The 18,510-nt window shown below is 40.5% G+C and overlaps 1 protein-coding gene across 9 annotated transcripts in view; it reads right to left on the bottom strand.

Annotated features, from left to right (window-relative positions):
* The window catches only part of wnk1b (WNK lysine deficient protein kinase 1b), a 91,140-nt gene that overhangs the window by 12,917 nt on the left and 59,713 nt on the right, over positions 1 to 18,510 (bottom strand). For all 9 annotated transcript variants that reach the window (XM_061714497.1, XM_061714494.1, XM_061714493.1 and 6 more), the window contains 17 exons: positions 16,825 to 16,905; positions 16,362 to 16,439; positions 11,648 to 11,905; positions 10,082 to 10,152; positions 9,780 to 9,933; positions 9,553 to 9,669; positions 8,712 to 8,822; positions 7,471 to 7,522; positions 7,063 to 7,203; positions 5,935 to 6,832; positions 2,557 to 2,885; positions 2,403 to 2,464; positions 2,045 to 2,101; positions 853 to 936; positions 735 to 771; positions 571 to 653; positions 88 to 369 (listed from right to left, as the gene is read on the bottom strand). In XM_061714497.1, the coding sequence (XP_061570481.1) occupies positions 88 to 369; positions 571 to 653; positions 735 to 771; positions 853 to 936; positions 2,045 to 2,101; positions 2,403 to 2,464; positions 2,557 to 2,885; positions 5,935 to 6,832; positions 7,063 to 7,203; positions 7,471 to 7,522; positions 8,712 to 8,822; positions 9,553 to 9,669; positions 9,780 to 9,933; positions 10,082 to 10,152; positions 11,648 to 11,905; positions 16,362 to 16,439; positions 16,825 to 16,905 (2,895 nt within the window). The remainder of the gene's footprint in view (positions 1 to 87; positions 370 to 570; positions 654 to 734; positions 772 to 852; positions 937 to 2,044; positions 2,102 to 2,402; positions 2,465 to 2,556; positions 2,886 to 5,934; positions 6,833 to 7,062; positions 7,204 to 7,470; positions 7,523 to 8,711; positions 8,823 to 9,552; positions 9,670 to 9,779; positions 9,934 to 10,081; positions 10,153 to 11,647; positions 11,906 to 16,361; positions 16,440 to 16,824; positions 16,906 to 18,510) is intronic.

Raw genomic sequence — 18,510 nt, forward strand, 5'->3', positions numbered from 1 at the left:
ATGAAAGCAACACGTGATAAATGAATAAAACGCTGCAATGGAAGGGTTAGGCAACAAGAGGAAATGAAACACAGACACGATGAATACCTGGAAGCGTCCGATGGTCGTGGCGGGCCTGGGGGACGCGCAGGGGGAAGTGAAAGGGGAGGTTTGTCGGAAACCTGTTGGAGTCCTTTGGGGGAGTCCATCCACAACATCTCCACCTTGCCCTCCCCCCCCTCTCAGAGGAGACGAGGAGTCTTTGTGCAAAGTATTTTCTGGGCTTGAGAGGCTGGAGGACGACGAGGAGGAAGATGAAGTGGAGGAGGTGGTGGAGGAAGATTCAGTGCAGGCTGGATGCTGGACAGCAGGCTCTTCAGCAGCAGACACCTGAGGCAGGAGACGCAGGCGTGTGACAGCGGCCAATACACTCTGCTATATTGTAACGTTTAAAAAGTAGCATCAAGCTCCTGAACTTTATAAAAGATAATCCGGGAAAGAAAACTTCAGTTTAGGATCCAATGTACATTTATCAGGACATGTTCGGAGGTACGCAGCACTGAAGCATCATGGGTGCGGAAGAGCTTTTACCTGAAATCTTCCCAACTGTATTCTAGATACAGGAGGATGATATGAAGGAGAAGGTGCTATTTCGTCCTCCAGAGAAAAGGGAACTGGAAGACAAATTACAGATATTTTATACATACATAAAAAAAGAAAACACCATCATATTTTAGTCAATATACTATACATACTTGGTTGTCCTACTGAGGCCACACTACCGTGAGATGCCTGATGTTTGAACAGAAAAAACAGGTTGAACAGACTCATCAAATAGTAGTAGAGTAGTTTGCATTTATCCGTGCGCCTTACCTGTGCGAGAGAGCAGATGGGAACAGTTTCTGGACTCAGTGCTCGCCTCAATTGGGCATCCAGATCTTCCAGAGGCTGCTGGGACTGAAGGCATTAGCAAATATACTGTCAGATACGCAGAAGCAAACGATAAGACACACAGGAAGCCACGGCCACTGAGATTTTACAAACGGTTACTATTCGGCAGCAAAAGCAAATATTAGCGAAAAGCACACATTTTCAAAAAGAAAAGAGCACTAAATCCAAGTGTCTTTTCTGGTTACGGGTCAGTCTGAGTTTTGGTTGCAACAGTGATAGGCTTTACGTGAGCAAAAGCTACACTCAACGACAACAACAACAACAAAAAACACAACATTGTGATAATCCCATCTCACTGGTCTACTCTAGATGCATTACATTCTGAAGTGCTTTCTTAATTAACTCAGTAAACGTGCATCTCCTGCTCCAAAAACTCGACAACTAGACAAATAATCTCTCACATGTGATTTTAGACAAACAGAAAGGGAAATGTAGAGGACATGCAAAGCCTTTCACTCTCTAAAGCAATATAGCCACAATTTAAAAAAATAGAACCCCTCTGAACCTCCCAGAGCAGGATTATCCTAATTAAAGTGGACAAGTCTTGTTTGGGAGACTTACATAAGAGATGGGAACTGAATTTTGTAAAGTGGCAGGTCAGATTTTTCATTGGAGAGGAGCAAGTCGTGTCTCGCTATTAAAGAAGAAAAAAAAAATCTATTTCTGGCTGCAGCGTTCACAGACACAACAACACAGTCTGGCTCAGTGTGAACCACGATAACCAGTTCTCTGTCTGTCTCACTGTTGTAAAACTGGATTTCTATCTATTTGTCTTTATTTAATATTTTTAAGAATAAAATGGGCATTTCAGTCTCAGTTTCATTCTTCATCACTGACTTGTATACAGTTTCTTTTTGTCTGAGGTAAGATCGATTTATGCCTCTTTTTTCTGTTTCTGTTTCCACTTTATTGTTTCCTCACATATAGTTGAGTGTTAATGTTTAAGAATGACTGGATTATACAAGAACGCTGTACATCCGACAGGAAGCTAAGAAGCAGAAGCAACACTCACACAGCAATTAACTGTTACCGCGTTAGAAAAACGGTAAACATTGACACAGTGCTGCGCTGCAGAGTGACTAGTGCAGTCTTAAAAATGAGCAAAAACAAACACCTGTATTAGACAAGGTCCAGGGAAGGATGTCAGGAGTTCTGAGGAAGGAGAAGCGGCCTAATCCCCGAGAAAGAGACGTGTTGAAGAGAAAGCAGGACAAAGAAAGACAGAGAAGATTTGTAAAGAAGATTACAAGAGTCATGCTCATTGTGGAGGATGTTGAGAGAAATTTCCATGCTAGATGAGATATAAAAAGTGCAGTTAGAAAAACAAAGTGGAGCATATCACTTCTCAATGACCCTTGATTAGCTGTGACTTTTTATCTAAGTGTAACAGTGTATATTATTATAGTTTCATCTAAATACATGCACATGCTCTTAAAACACAACAGTCAAATCAGAGAAACTGCTGAACTCACCGATACTCTTGATAAGGGCGTTTTGGATGGAGTGGTCTGGCTTAAGGAAGAGGCAGGGATGCCTGTGGAGAATTAAGTCATAATCAGGGGCAATGTCATGAAAGTACAGGTTGAATAATTGTATCACACATGCAGAATGCGTTCTTGTACTTACCCGTCTGTGCAGGGCTGGAGATGGGTGTTCCAGGGCCCTGGATCTGTGCAGGTGAGCTCAGCGAGCCCAGCACGAGGCTGGAAGGGGGGTGAGGAGGGTTGCCTTGCTGGCTGGAGCCAGGCGCTGTGGCAGCTGTGGTGGAGGTAGAGCAGGGGCCTACGGGGGACGAGGTACCTGGCACGGCGGCTCCTGAGGCCAGGTCAGCAGCTGCAATGTCTGCCTGGTTGGATGGGACTCCTCCGCCGAGGTCCATGAAGAGAGACCTCAGCTTCTTGTCCAGAGCTTGAATGTCATCTGGTTTGCCCTGGGACTCAGAGGAGGCATCACTCCTGGGGAACAAAGACCAGATGAATGAATTGATAGCTGCTTTGTGGAAAATAAGTGCACAGGACTCGACTTTCACAATATTATGCAAGTGTTGAGATTCGAGACGCACATCATGGTCATTTGCCTCTCCAACAACTCTAAAAGCTATAATATCATCATACAAGCAGGCAATAAAAATTACGGATCAGAAACCTATGAGATGGCACCACTGTGAAATTTTAAGAAAAACAACCTTTTCACTTTTGAAAACTTTGTGAATTTTAGTAGTCTTAAACTGGTTTTTAAATGTTTACATAATCATGTTTCCTATGGAGGATTTTTTGTGCCAAAATTAAATAAATAAATACATCATTAATTAATTAAAATGTGAATGAAATATATCTTTAATTAATTAAATGTGTCATTAATTAATTAAAATTAGAATGAAATATGTCATTAATTAATTAAAATACAATTCATTTTAAGTAAAAATATATATTTATTATTTCAGCATTTAATTAATTAATGACACATTTAATTAATGATTTCGTGTTACGTGTGAATCATGAAATGTAAAACTGCATTTAATTAATTAATGACACATTTAATTAATGATTTCGTGTTGCTGAATCTGAAACTTTGTAGAGAGTTGGTGAGCGATATCTTCGACCTTGCAGACAGGGCTTGAAATTAGCAGTCGCCACTCGCCATTTGCGACCTAGATTTTGCTGTGGCGAGACATATTTTTGGCTGTCTCGCCACTTGGCGACCTAGAAAAATTATACCACTCCAATCCAGAGGGTGGCGGTAATGCTCATTTTCGTTGGTTGCCAAGCGCCGCTAACGGGTCAGAAGAAGAAAAGTAAACGAGGGAACATAACATAACCGGTAAAATATGCCGAAGTCCGGTATTTTATAATCTCTCCGGTCAAAATGTCCGGTGAAAATACTCACTGGGGCTGCGGGACTCGTGGGAGTAGCGCGGAGGGACACGCCGAGCCCCGGTGCCGGGAGCCGGGAGGAAGCGGAGCTGCAGCGCCGAAATCCACGTGTGCGTTGATTTATGGTTCCTATGGCGTAGAGTACGCGTCGCCGCGTATCTTACGCCGTAGGTTACGCGCAAGCTTCTGCAGGCTCTGCGTTGGTGTGACGCAGAACCATAATTCCGGCTTAAAAGTAAACAACATGCGCCCAAGTACCCGTGCATGACAGGCGGACACACACAGGGAGAAGAGACAATTTCTTTAATTTTTTTTTTTTTTTTAAACTTTATCCTTATGAACGCAATTGTTATATACTTGTTGGTAGTCCAACTTTCCTTATTTTAATCAGAACACTTTCTTTTTTCCTCTTCGGCGTGGAGTAGTGGGCTTGGAGCGGCAGCCATCGGTTAGTTTTTTCTTTTTAGATCCGAGGCTTTGCGTAGATGGTGGCTTCCGCAACTTTCAGGCGCTTTTTCTGCGCAAGCAAGCTTTATAGATGAGGCCCCAGGACTGTTACCGCAGTACCGCGGAGTAGTACTCGGTGCCGGGAGCCGGGAGGGAGCGGAGCTGCGGCGCCGAAATCCACGTGTGCGTTGATTTATGGTTCCTATGGCGTAGAGTACGCGTCGCCGCGTATCTTACGCCGTAGGTTACGCGCAAGCTTCTGCAATATTTATTTATTTATTTTTTGAAGTTATGCTCGCGAGTCAATTGACGGGACTTATTTTATTTTAAAAACCCTGTTTTTCAATAAAAATACTATTACATGACTTGCATTGATATCGTACTACTGCATATGATTTATTTTTAACCTCAATAAATTCATATAGCCTATCACAAATGTGTGTGAGGTGAGGAGGGAGGAGGAGGAGGAGGAGGAGGAGGGGGCAAATAGTTTGTATATTTGAATCTAATGTACTTCATGCGTCTTCTTACTGCTGCATAGGGATTTATACTGTTCTTCCAGAATAGTTGAAAGGTCCTTTTACACAGCACATTTGATTGAGAAGAACGGGATGACTGGTATATGGTACTACTATGACTGCTATATAAGTAGTGATGACGAAATACTCTAGTGAAGCAACTTTTTGGTTTTGGCGAGTAAAAAATCTGTTTGGCGAGTAACTTTTTTGACCTACTAGCCACTTGGCTAGTAGGTCAAAAAGTTAATTTCAAGCCCTGCTTGCAGAGTATGTGGAAGCAGGATCTGCTGACCCCGAGCATGTAGCATGTAAAGCAGAGGAACTGCTCGAAGTCGTTGGAGTTATTTCTGCACTTTCCCATCTTGACTTGATGTGCAGGGGAACCAATGAGGTGTTTGGAATCCGCCCACTGAGTTTGACGAGTGAAACTGACAGTTTTACATTTACATTTCATGATTCAGCAACACGAAATCATTAATCAAATGTGTCATTAATTAATTAAATGCTGAAATAATAAATATATATTTTTACTTAAAATGAATTGTATTTTAATTAATTAATGACATATTTCATTCTAATTTTAATTAATTAATGACACATTTAATTAATTAATTATATATTTAATTCCCATTTTAATTAATTAATGATGTATTTATTTATTTAATTTTGGCACAAAAAAATCCTCCATAGTTTCCCCCCTGTTCTCTGAAGTCGTTATTAGGCATCAGAGCTCTGGTAGAGTAACCACACGGGCCTGCACCAATGGTGATTGTCGTATCCCAAAGTATAAGACCTCTTTTGGTGAGTCTGTCTTTTCTGTGAAGGGTGCAAAACTCTGGAATTCTTTACCCACTAATTTAAAATTAGAAACACAGAGGACTCAAACTATGGCTCAAATCTAAACAACAGTGCCTACATGAATAGGTCAGGTCTGGTTCTGCTCTTGAATGTTGTCTTTGCTTTATATCTTATGTCATCCTCAAATTTTATTGTATATTTTATTGTCTGTACTTTTTTAAAAGCCTCCTGTGGACAAGTGTTGCAAATTAGCATGTATGCTAAAACACTCAAACAGTACATTTGGTTTGTCCTATGTAATTGTGATGTCCATACCAAATAAAGAAATAATAATAATAATAAAAAAATACGCATTGACCTCCTCTCACCTCGTATCACATTCCCCACAGTGTGAGTGAGTCTGCCCGGGCAGGGCTACAGTCTGTGGTTGTGAGTGGACCAAAGTTGGCTGGACTGAAGGTCCTTTTGTGGTCACTGGCTGAACTTCCACAGAGGAGGAGGAGGAGGGAAGGGGAGCAGGCTGTGTGGGGGCAGAGGGAGCATGCTGGTGACCTGGGATGGCAGCGGTGGGGGCGATGGAGGAGGAGAGGGGAGACGTAGCAGAGGCAGGGGGAGAGACTGATGGATGATCAGATGAGACTTCACTGCCTGCAAGAGTGGAAGTGGGAGGCGAGGACATGAAGGAAGGAGATTGGGCAGGAGGAGGTGAGGTTAGCATTGTTGGGGGAATGCTGGAGATGCTTGCTGTTGGTAAAGTGGAAGGTACAGAAGTAGCAGTGACAGCAGAAACCGTTTGGGTAAAAGCCTGGGGCTGAATCTGTGCATGACCCTGGGCTTGTGGTTGGGACACAGCCTGCATCACTAGCTGAGGAAGCACTTGTGACTGAACGACAGGCTGATTTACCAAAGGAGGAGGAGACGAGGTACAAGGAGGACTGAGACAGAGAGAGGGCACAGAGGAGAGGGTGGAAGATGAGGAAAGAGGAGGAACAGGGCTCTCCGGGACCTGTTCATTTGCCTGGTTCAGATTAGAAGGGAGAGATCCAGAAGAGGCATCCACACTAGGAATGGCTGTGCTACTGTATGAGGGGACCAAAGCTGCTACGGGCTGCAGAGGATGGGTGGAGTGGATGGAGGCTGGGGCCGTGCTGGGTCCTGGATCAAACTGATTCTGGTTCCGCCTCAGTTCAGAGAAGGCTTGCTGCAAGCCGATTTTTCCAGCAGACTGGGACAATCCCAAACTTTGGAGAGAAGTCTGAGCTGGAGCTGAAGGAACAAGGAAAGAACAGAAACACAATTTCAATCCAGCTATTAAGGAATTTCATCTACTAGATTGAACTTTAGTCAATGTCAGATAAATGTGGCAGTCCATTACATCCTAGGAAACATGAGTGAACTCTAAGGTTTATGAAAAATAAATACCCAGGTGTGAAATACAAACATGAATAGTATAAGTTGAAGGATAAAGGTTACGCATAGACACATGGAGTCCTTACCCGTTTCAGCAAGAGGGGAAGGGGTATGGGAAGGGGAGGGGTGAAGCGCTTGTTGCTTCAGCCTTGCTTCTGGTACGGGGCTAACAATGAACCTCCGCCCTGCTGAGTGGACCACTTGTGCTGTTGCACTGGGAGGGATACCTAAGAAGAAAAGAGGGAATTCACAATATTATCACCTGTTAATCTCTGAAATAATGAACATTTAACTATTTATTATGCTGGATTGTTTTTTTTTTTTTTTTTAATATTTTTTATCCCGGTTTTTTTCCCCATTTTTACCACCCCGTGCTCCTATCTACTGACAGTCCTGGGCATTGCCATCCTCTACCAACCCCGGGAGGGCCCTGCACTGAGCTCAGGGCTATTATGCTGGATTGTTAAAGAGAGTTTACATGTTGTTCTTCTTACCTGGCATAGGGGTGGACATTATAGGAATCTGCTCTTCCTTGTCACCTGCCAGCTGTAAATATGCAAGAGATAATGTTAAAGACAAAGATTAAAACGACTATCATTTTAGGAAAGGAGCTGTTATGGAGTATATGGCTGTAACGCTGAAACTAGGGCTGCAGCTACCGAATATTTTAGTAATCGAGTATTCTACTGAAAATTCCATCGATTAATCGAGTAATCGGATAAAACATATTTTTGTTGAGTTAAAGAACGATTATAAATATACATAAGATGTTAGATGTTAATTGACATCACTAAGACTAAATTATATAATACAGTAGGTTCATGGCTATGCATTTAAAAACCCTGAACTTACACCAGTTGACCAAATTCACTGCCTTCACTCAAATAACTAAGGATCTTACCAAGAAATATTCTTATTTCTAACCTAAAAATGCCATTACACCTGATATCAGACATAACTTAAAATGTTAGGTGTTTTTCCCACGTGTTAAAATTTAACTTTCATTTGTGTCAAACTAATTTTAAGTTCTAGTTACGTTTTAAGTTAGAGTTTTGGCAGTGTTCAAAATAAAATTATGAGACCTGCTGTATTGGAGCACATTTTCTTTTAGTTAAAACTGTAGCGGGAACAGATGTTTAAAGAAACCTATGTATGTACCGGGTGAAGGCTGATTTATGGTTCCGCGTTACAACAACGCAAAACCTACGCCGTAGGCGTCGATTAAAGGCGGAACCATAATTCAGGCTTTAGGGGAACATACCGGAGAACAACCAGAAGAATATAGAGTGGATTAAAAATAAAAGTTAAGCACTGAGCTACATGTGTCTCCCGTCTGGGCCATTGCAGACTCATTGCCTGAGCATGATGTTACTAAAACCAAACATATCCGCCGTCTCTTTCTTCTAACTTTGCGTGCGCGGCGGCAGCGCGTTGTGTCGCATTAAATGTAGTCCGGGCGTAATACCTGCTTTGAGCTGGTGAAATTAAACGAAAAAAAAAAAAAAAAAAACTAAATAGATAAATTAAACAATTCCTCGAGGCAGAAAAAAATCCTCGATCATTTTTTGTAATCGAATTACTCGAATTATTCGAGGAATCGTTTCAGCCCTAGCTGAAACACTTTAACGTTTTCATTTTTTTTTTTTTAAATCAAAGTCAGCCATGCACAAACTCCCAAACCTGCAAGAGCAACAAAGATTAGATAAAAAAAACCCTGAAAGAATGACTGTTTTACCTGACTGTTTGTGTCTCTTTCCAGACCCTTCTCATCAGCATTCTCAATGACTTCTCTGACCTGCTCGATAAATGACTCCCGCTCACTTTCCAGGATAAACTCACTCTCGACCTGGACACATTCAGACAGAGACATATCACATACTGTAGATACACATTCTGGCTTATGTGGGAAACAGGTGAAGACACAGAGACCCCAGGAAGAATAGCTGCAGTTTTGCTGCAGCTAATGGGGATCCAAATAAAACTATAAACTATAAACTCGGTGAAGGGCGTAAGGATCGCAGCACAGTAATTATTTGTATTCAGTGGTTCTGGATCACAAAGATCAGGCTACACGCGTGCTGACATTTAAAACATGAAGCAGCCGTAATAAAGAACTACTACAGTAGCGTACAGTATTAGCAAAAAAGAAACCATTCTGTTGTAGTAGACAAACCCTTTTTTTTTTTTTAATCTGGCATGTTCCCATGGGATGAAGCTTTAATTTAATTGTTAGTCACCCTTTTTCTATTTCAGATGTCAACAGACACTCTTCAATGTTGGAGAATCCATAAAAAAAGCAGGTACTATGCCTTTTTTTCTTCTCTAAAGATATAGCATTTGATTCTGCATGGTACGCCCCCCACCATCTTATGCTTAAAGGCACAATAAATACAAATATGTAAGTGTCTCTTTAAAGCCCTCCATCTGTAAGACATCCAGCCTACAGTGATGGGTAAACAGTTTGATGAAAATGAGAGGCAGCTGCTCATTCTCTGACGAGTGCCAAACCTCCCACGAGACACACATTGTGCAAATATGTGACAGGGGCAGTTGTGAACAGTGGTATGTGTGTGTACCATGATCTGGGCAATCTCCTCTGGGTTGTCCCCGTCCAGGTCAAACCTAAAAGTCACCATCTTCCTGTTGTGAGTCTCCAGCTGGCACTCTGCTACCCTGTCTCCAAGGTTGGAAATCTTCAAGGGTTAAAAAAGTAAAATACACTGTCAAAGAGACAAAATATGCTCACTTTGTGAAGTTACTGGTTTAAATATTCCATCAGGAGAAAGGGTAGATGTGTTATTACATTGAGAACGTTGAGCTTTGCTTTGGAAATCTTGTCATGACGAGATCGACTTCGCACGGAGCGTCTCTGATGTTTTTTGGCGGAGCGACTATCGTGACGACCGCCTCCTCCTCCCTCATTGCCGTCACTTAGGCCCGAAGCCTCGGAGTGGCCGCTAAGGCACACGGAAAAGAAAGAAGACGAATAGAAGTCAACATGCTCAGAGTGAGAGAAAACAGCACAAATTGCAGGCATGATCAGGAAAATCTAACTGGATTTGAAGAGTGTGGTATCGGTTTAGTGAGTGTGAAGGTATTTATTACCTCTCTACAGACGAGAGAACCTGAGGTGGCTGTAGCTGCGACTGAGACAGCTCTGAAGACTGGGAAGCCGACTGAAAAACACAGACATGAATATGACCCGATATAATGGACACTGACACCAGGGACATTGTGACGAGCAAAAATGCAGCAAGTAATTCTGAAAATGAAGAAAAGTCTAGCAAAATGAGAAAAAAATAAATTACAAGCAGACTTTGCGCATTTTTTTTCTTTTTTTTCAAATGGTAAAAACTCAGGTCAATTCAGAAAGAGTGCACATTGGATAAAACCCAACAGTATCGGGCCAAATTTCAACAAAAACAAGAAAATTAAACATTTAGAGCAAATAAAGAACAGCTATAACCAAAGAGAGGATACAAAGAGGTGTATCACCAACAAAGAAAATGACTGTCTTATGAGCAAGTTTACAAATGCTGATTTAGAAATAATAAAACTAATTGTCTGAATTACCTCAGTTCAACTCAGACTGTTTCTTGTAAAAACAAATCTCTGGGCAGTTATCAATTACATCTATTAGGCTCCAGTTGTTTGCAGACCAATCAAAGCTCCGTCTGCCATTTCAACAGATGTTTTACATTTTTCACTGGCTCCACCAAACAACTCAGGAGGTTTTTCCAACAACTACTCCCTGACTGTGTATTCCAGCTCCAAGACAAACAAGCAACCCAACAGTGAAACCAGTAAATGCTATGCAATAATAACTTTTAAACCAACTATGAATATTATGCAAGCAGAACAAAACATCCATCTCCTTTTTGTCTCACTTAATTACACATTTTAGAGAAAGTATTACCATATAAAACTACAAAAACCAAAACCATTACTTTATATGGTATTCAATAGAAATAAACTAAAATAAAAGATGATAGGTTTGAAACTCATGGTTACTGTTTAAGAATAATTTAACACTTTTTTTTATACTCTTTGAAAATTATATTTCTTTGAATACAACCCAGCGTGTTTATTTAATTAAACTGCTTGAAGTAACAGGCTTTTATTAGACAAAATACGTTATTATAGATGGTTCTTTAATCTAATTATCACACATAAACACTACGTGCGCTTTTGCACAACCACAAGTCCATTTATTCCCTTTAGGGATCCCCGTAATCCCTGGCAGATGAGCAAAACTCTGTCTTCTGTCTTTTTTTCCACTCAAAGATTTACCTCAAGTGTTTCTGAAAGTTTTAACTGTCAAAGTAGATTTCATTAAAGCTGTATTGTCTTCTATAAAGCTCGAGGAACAAAGTAGCAAAAAGACTAACAAACTTGGCTGTTAAACAAATCATTGGATTTGTACAAAGTTAAAACTTTTGTTATATTTCAAGATTTTGGATTGCTAATCAATCATCTACCCAATACACACTCACTGGCTGGTGACTGTAGCAGCAGATAAACCAATGTATTTCTTTTTTCTTCATAATAAGTAGTACTCAATTAATTATGGGAACCACCTTTTAAAAAAAGTATTTAATAGAGAATCTTATTTGAACAAATACTGAAGTGGAGTGGTAACATCCACTTGGTGGCTGTGAGCAGAACCAGTACCTTGGCAGGTGCTTCCACGGGGGGATCGGGTGGGGCGGTGACTACACTGATGATTGGCACCATGGTGGCCAAAGGCTGAGACACAGGTGGAAGAGGAGGAGAAGGAGGGGAAATGATTGTGGGAACCACCCCAACGGGGCTTGGCCGAGGAGGGATAGAAGAGGCCATAATTACTGTCGGCATGGCAACAGCAATAGAAGGCGATGGAGAAGGGAGGGCCGCCAAGGGAATGGCAGAGGTGGGCGGAGCTACACTGGGCTGAGTTGGACGGTCCGAGAAAAGAAACCGAAGGAAAGGGAGAAGAAAGAAGAGGGTAGGTGAGGACGAGGATGAGTGAGAGGAGGAAGCGAGATAACACGGTGGAACAAATGTCACAGGGAGGATGAGCCAGTGGATAAAGCCAGTAAGTGATCAGAAGTGACGTGAATGTGGACAGACTGAAAGACCCACACGTTGTGTCAAGCAAAGCACAGTGATCTTAAAGAGCCTTATATCATGTTAAACTCCAAAAGAATATTCTATTTGATATATGACATTAAATGTAAAAAAAAGTCTTCTAGAGATCTATAGAGGACTCCTTTGAAAAGGTTACGACACACTGATTCCACGTTTAATCGTGAACTAATTCAGAGACAAAACAACCGTGTTAAACACACAACACTATCATGCAATCACAAAACTCTGCAGACTGTGAGTGGTTATGCTTTAAAAACCTTGAGAGAGCAAGCAAATTCTTTCCACAATGTAGATGGGCACAGTAGATGGACATTTGATAGGAATAGTTTCCTGGATATAGTATATTTGGAAATACATACACATCAATTTACTTTTTACATTTACACAAAATGTGTTTGTTCACGGTCTCAGCGTCAAGTGTAAAGCCTTTTTAACCTACTATGATTTCTATTTTTGTAAATTAAGATCCCATAAAATAAAATATATATCATAGAGAACGGTAGGGCTGGGCGATTTTGGAAAAAAATAAAATCCTGATTTTTTTCTCTGAAAACCCGATTTTCGATTTCGATTTCGATTTTTTTGGTAAAACTACAAAAGACAATGAAAAAAATTGTTTCAAATATTTTATCTTTATTTTTAAAGAAAAATAGCAAACAAATGTCCCTATTGGGAATGAAGTGCAACTGAAAGATACTGTAAATCCTCCTTGAGTTTAGTAAAGTGACAACATTTACAATTTTCTTGACCAAACTAGACGAGCTCTGTCTGTAATGCAGCCAGCTGCAAAAAATCGATTTTCCGATTTCCTTTTTTTAACATCGATTTTGATTAAAAAATCCGATTTAGATTTAAAATCGATTAATCGCACAGCCCTAGAGAACGGTATGCCTTATAGATAGACAGACGCCATCAAACACGAAGGTGTGGTTTAGAAAGATCCAGATTACAAAATGAAATATCAAACTCAGGTCCTCAGGTTAGTTACAACCATGTTTTCTACATAATCTCTGGATACATGCAGTAGTCCCATCTCAAAATAGGAAATTGGAATCACTACAACAAGACAAGAAAAAATACAATAAAAGATTGATGCAATTTGTAGACCAGCATTCAATCGTGATATTTCTTATTATTTTTAATATTTACCTTCCAGGTACTCAATCTCGTCTTGTATACAATTTGTATACAAAGTGATGTGATGTGTGTGTGTGTGTGTGTGCGTGTGCGTGTGCGTGTGCGCGTGTGTGTGTGTGTGTGTGTGTGTGTGTGTGTGTGTGTACTGGATAGTGTGAAGGAGATCTTATTTCACCTGCAGTAGACAGCAGTGGAGGTTCAGGGAGGAAAGATACTACTTTGAATGAATTACTGCAGCATTTGCTCGAACCAATATGAAAAGAATGAAGTTTTTAGTTGATGGTAAAAAGTCACTCCTCTATGGCCTTTAGTCTGAGCAGATGTTAGCCTCGACTCCCATCAGAAGTCCTCCCTGATTCTCTGCAGACTGCTGTGGCCTACTGCAGATAAATCTTTAATTATTCAACTATTAACTCATCAAAAACTCCTTTCAAATGGTGTGCATGTATTTATTCATATTTTACTACACTTGATTTTATAGTTATTGTATCTGTTATAGTTTTTTTTTTTTCTTTTCATGGACAGAATGATTTTCATATAATCCTGCTTCAGACCAACTGAAATATCCCCTTTAACCTTGTGATGTTTACAGTGGAGATATCACCCATCTTCATTCCCACAAAAATTTGCTCGTGCATTCGTGATCCATGCTTTGCATCAGATGGTAAGTAGACACCTCTCGAGTTTACACAGAGGAAAAATACTGAAGAAAAACATGACCAAGTTGGTCCATTCAAAAGGTGCCTGTGTTCTGTTCAGCATAAACAACGTCAAAAACAAATCACACTGATACACAAGACGTTTCTAAAAGGGTACAAACACGTACACACACATACTTGTGCACAAGGACGGACACACTGCACTACAGCAATACAACACTAAATGCAGAATACACTGGTACCTGAGCCAACGCTAACTGAGCAGCTTGGTACAAAAGATACAGGTGCTCTACGCTGGGAAATGGACTAAGGTCACACAACTACATACGCACAAACGCACACAACCGTGACGCATAATATGTGTACACAAACATACACACACACACACACACACACACACACACACACACACACACACACACACACACACACACACACACACACACACACACACACACACACACACACACACACACACACACACACACACACACACACACAGAAAAAGTGAAAAACGTAAACAAACCAGGCAGCATGCCCATGAGCAAGCCAGAAAGAAAAACAGAAAAAAAAACAAAACAAATTGATCTAATAAGTTTAAACTGGAACAAAGTGAAACATGCTACAAAAACAAACAATTGCATAAATGGTTTCAAATCAAAGAAAAATAAATTTTTACAAGTCTGCAGTTTGTATGCATACATGTCATTGCTTTTGTGCGTTTATCAATTCATGTTTGTCACAATTCTCTTAACATATGCAGGACAGATTCCCACCACTGGATAAAAAAGTTACCAAAACATACAGAATATGTTTCGGTAACAGTATATGACCCATTTTAGAGGAATGCAATGGGGGTATTCCAGAAAGTGGATTTTGTCTCCTAACAGGTTAAGTAAATGCAGAGTAAGCAGCTCAAAAACAACAAAGTATGTTAAGGAATGGGTAGCCTAGCCTTTTGTTCAGGTTATATAGAGCTCCAGACCCCACGTGACCTGTTTTGTTTACAGTGCCATTTTGGCAGGAAAGAGAACCGCTTGTGCTCATCAAAAGTCATGCCGAAATCATGAATTTCAGAGCGTCTGAGTTTACCGCGCATTTAAACCCAATAGATAAAAAATCCATGTTGCTAAACATGAAAGACTCAATATTACTGACCCTTGCAATGCTCCAGGAGTACTTTTTAAAAGCATCAACGGAGCTGCCAGACCTCCAATACCCCGACATCTACGACTACCTGATCCACCTTCTTTCGTCCTACTCCAGGGATTCTCTTAAAAATTACAAAAGCTTGGAGGGATATAAATGGACGTTATGACCTGGATTTGTGAACAACATTCAGCTTTGAACTGTCAGCAAAGGATTGTTTTATCATTACTGGACGGGTAAGTGGCACTTCATTCATTTAATTAACACAAGTAAAATAAAAGGCTAAATAAAAGGCACAGCACCAACACAGTCAGTGCAGGCTGATGTAATTGGTGTGTTAATTAGAATCAAATGTTAATGGGAATTTTTCACAGGATAAATTAGACTGTTTATTGTGTGGATGAAAGTTGTAAGGCACCACTTCATGCATTAATTTCATATGTCTATGATAAATAGTTTTCATGCAGGTGAGTCATTCACAAAGATTAAATGACCCTGATATGAAGGCTTGGGTAGTGGTCAGACAGGATGGTGTTGTGCTTGGAGCCCACTGCAACCGCACAGCTGAATTCGGCGAGAGCTTCTCTCATGTATCAGCATTTTATGACATAAATCCGTTTATCTCATCTCTCTGGATCTTTACAAAGCCGATAAAAAGCCCTATCTGTTCCCCTTTTTATAATATTCTGGCATCCCAGTGCACAACAGCGATTAGGCATCGTTTCTACTGTCCACCGGTGAAGAAATTACCTCCTCACCCGCTTCAGCCCTAATGCCAAAATGGCATTGTTTACATTCTAGAGTAGTGCATGCTGGGAATTCTGATGCCCCGGTCCAGAGCTCTATCGGTTCTGAACCTGAGGTCCACAGCCACCTGAAGGCTGGGGCTTGGTCACTGATCACATGATGACATTCCCTTTGGAGGATAGACTAAAATTATGCTGAGGCACAAATATATATATATTTTTATCCCGTTTTTTTCCCCCCATTTTATATATATTTTAAACTGATTCACAAACAGTGTCGTGAAAACTGACAGCCCAGGTTTGGTAGATTCAGGTTAAGCAAACCCGGAGTTTGGGGTTTATATCAGAATTTGTCAAACTTCCTTTCTGGAATACTCCCACGTACTTTTTTGTTAAACTGTACAAAACTCAAACGCTTGGGAAAATGCACTTTTAACAGCACATGATGAAAAGGATCTAAAAAAATATTAATATTTGTTTAATGCTTAGCGAATTTACCAAAGCATTGACTTCATTCCTGCATCTATTTCCAAAGAACCGGTGTGAGCTTCGAGTGGGTGAGTGTACCTGTGCAGGAACCTGTTGTATGAGAGTTGTGTGAGTGGGGCTTTGGAGAGACGTGCTACTCTGACTTGAGGACACGACCTGGAGGAGAGGGACACAGAGACAAGGTATGGTATGAAATTAAAAAAAAATATGTAAGGAAACATTAAAAGTTCCCAGGAAATATTTGATCTCATTAAACTGCAGGTGCCAGTAAAATCAGGTTTGAGCCAAAACTACTTCATAAGAGGGGTGTGTGTTGTTTGTGTCCTCAGAAAGACGAAGTTACAGCTGATGAGATTACCTTGAAGCAAGGGCAACAGATTTGTAATAATTTCTGAGTAAGTGCACAAAGAGGAGGGAGGAAGGTGTGTAATTTATCTACAGTATACGTGGTTTAAAAATAAAACAAGGTCTTCGGTTTGAAAAGAAAAAAGGCACATACTGAATGTACCTTTATTCTCACTTTTTTTTCCCCTTTTCTTACCTGTTGGGATGCTCCATGAGCAGTTGGCTGGGTGGCAGGGGTTCCTGTACTTGACTGGGATGTGGGGGCCTGAACCTGCTGCTATAAAGAAAAACAACAAACAAACAAAAACGAAATAGATGGACAGAAAGAGGGACAGAAAAGCAGCCAGAGAGGAAGAGATTCGATGTTGAAGTATATAAAAAACCACATAGGATGGAGTCGAGAAATCAGGAGAGATTGGGAACAAGAGGAGAAAAGAGAAAAGAAACAATTAGTAAATGCTTGTAGCTTCATGACCAAAAACACACATGAGCGCAAACACAAGATCTTTCTGTTATCATCAGCTTCTAACTTAAATTCTTCTCTTGTGTTTGCACGCATACATGAAGACAACAGGTATACCCACTGATACTTCAAGCAGTTATATGCACAATCACACCTCATGTATGCATATACACCAACATTACAGGCACAGTACTGGGGTTAGGCAGGGTGTAAGTAGGATATATACATATTTTTTTGTTACATGCAAGTAAGTCCATAACCGCCTGCTCACACATTCATATTGGCAGCACCAACTGTGAATGGGGGGACTTCAAGCGTTACACAACTGATTTGCAAGGTCCAGTAAATTGTGGCGGAAGCATTGTTTCTATCAGAAGTTGAGAAAAATGTTTTACTTTTTACGCATTGACACAATACACCTAGTGCTTGCCTGCATATGAGGTCTATGTCACATCCCTCTCCTTGCGATAACCATGCTACCTTTTGGGTGAAAACAACCTTTATTGTGCCTTAAAAAGCTGCTAGTTGCATTTTCTTAACCATATACGAGGGGAAAAGCCTATGATGGTAAATTAAGGAATTTGTGTAGCCTGTTGCCGTTGCTCATTTACATCATGTCATTGTGTCAGCTTTAAAGTTTTTGAACCGTGTGTATGCTGCTTTGATCCTGTTCTGCCTGGAGGATTTCTGCTCTTAATTCTCAGACTTGTTAACATTTTTATGAAGTTGTTTACATGAGGAGAGGCGGATTAGCTTTCCAAAGACCAAGCAATGATCAGAAAAAATACCTCAAATGAAGATGAGCTAAAGATGGGGAGATCTAGGACATGGATCAGGCAAAATTTAAGGAAAAAGAAGAGCTTTTCATTTATTTAATAATTTCCCTCCTCAACATTGTGGGGAGTGTGAGATCCCTGTGAGGTGGCTGCAGGACCATGTTTTAGACTCACTATCTCTCTCTATGTATTATAGATGATACAGGAGGACAAGAGTTGAGACAAAATGCCCAAGTGGGGTAGGAACACTTCCAGTACTTGTTGGTAACCGATGGTTAAATGCTGGATATGTCTGCACCCCAGATTTTGAACAGTTAGATATACATTTCTGTTCATGCTTCGTGCTGAGAGAATTCACCTGTGTTACATGTGCATGTACAGTTGTCAGGCGACAAACAACAATCCACAGGATGAAAACAGAAAACCGTATATACTACATCTACTGTGTACGTTGTGGTAATCACTCTGTAACAATTTATTTTAAAAAGTAATTGTTTCTGATTGTAAAAGTCATAGTCAAATGTGATACTTTATTTCCATGACAGTGTCTGAAATCTATTACCAGGATATTCAATGAGGAAATGTAAATATAGATGTCATTACATGACGCCTTTGGCCATTTAATGTTTATTCACTTAACGCT

Source organism: Cololabis saira, chromosome 23 (genome assembly GCF_033807715.1).
Source record: "Cololabis saira isolate AMF1-May2022 chromosome 23, fColSai1.1, whole genome shotgun sequence".
Taxonomy (NCBI): domain Eukaryota; kingdom Metazoa; phylum Chordata; class Actinopteri; order Beloniformes; family Belonidae; genus Cololabis; species Cololabis saira.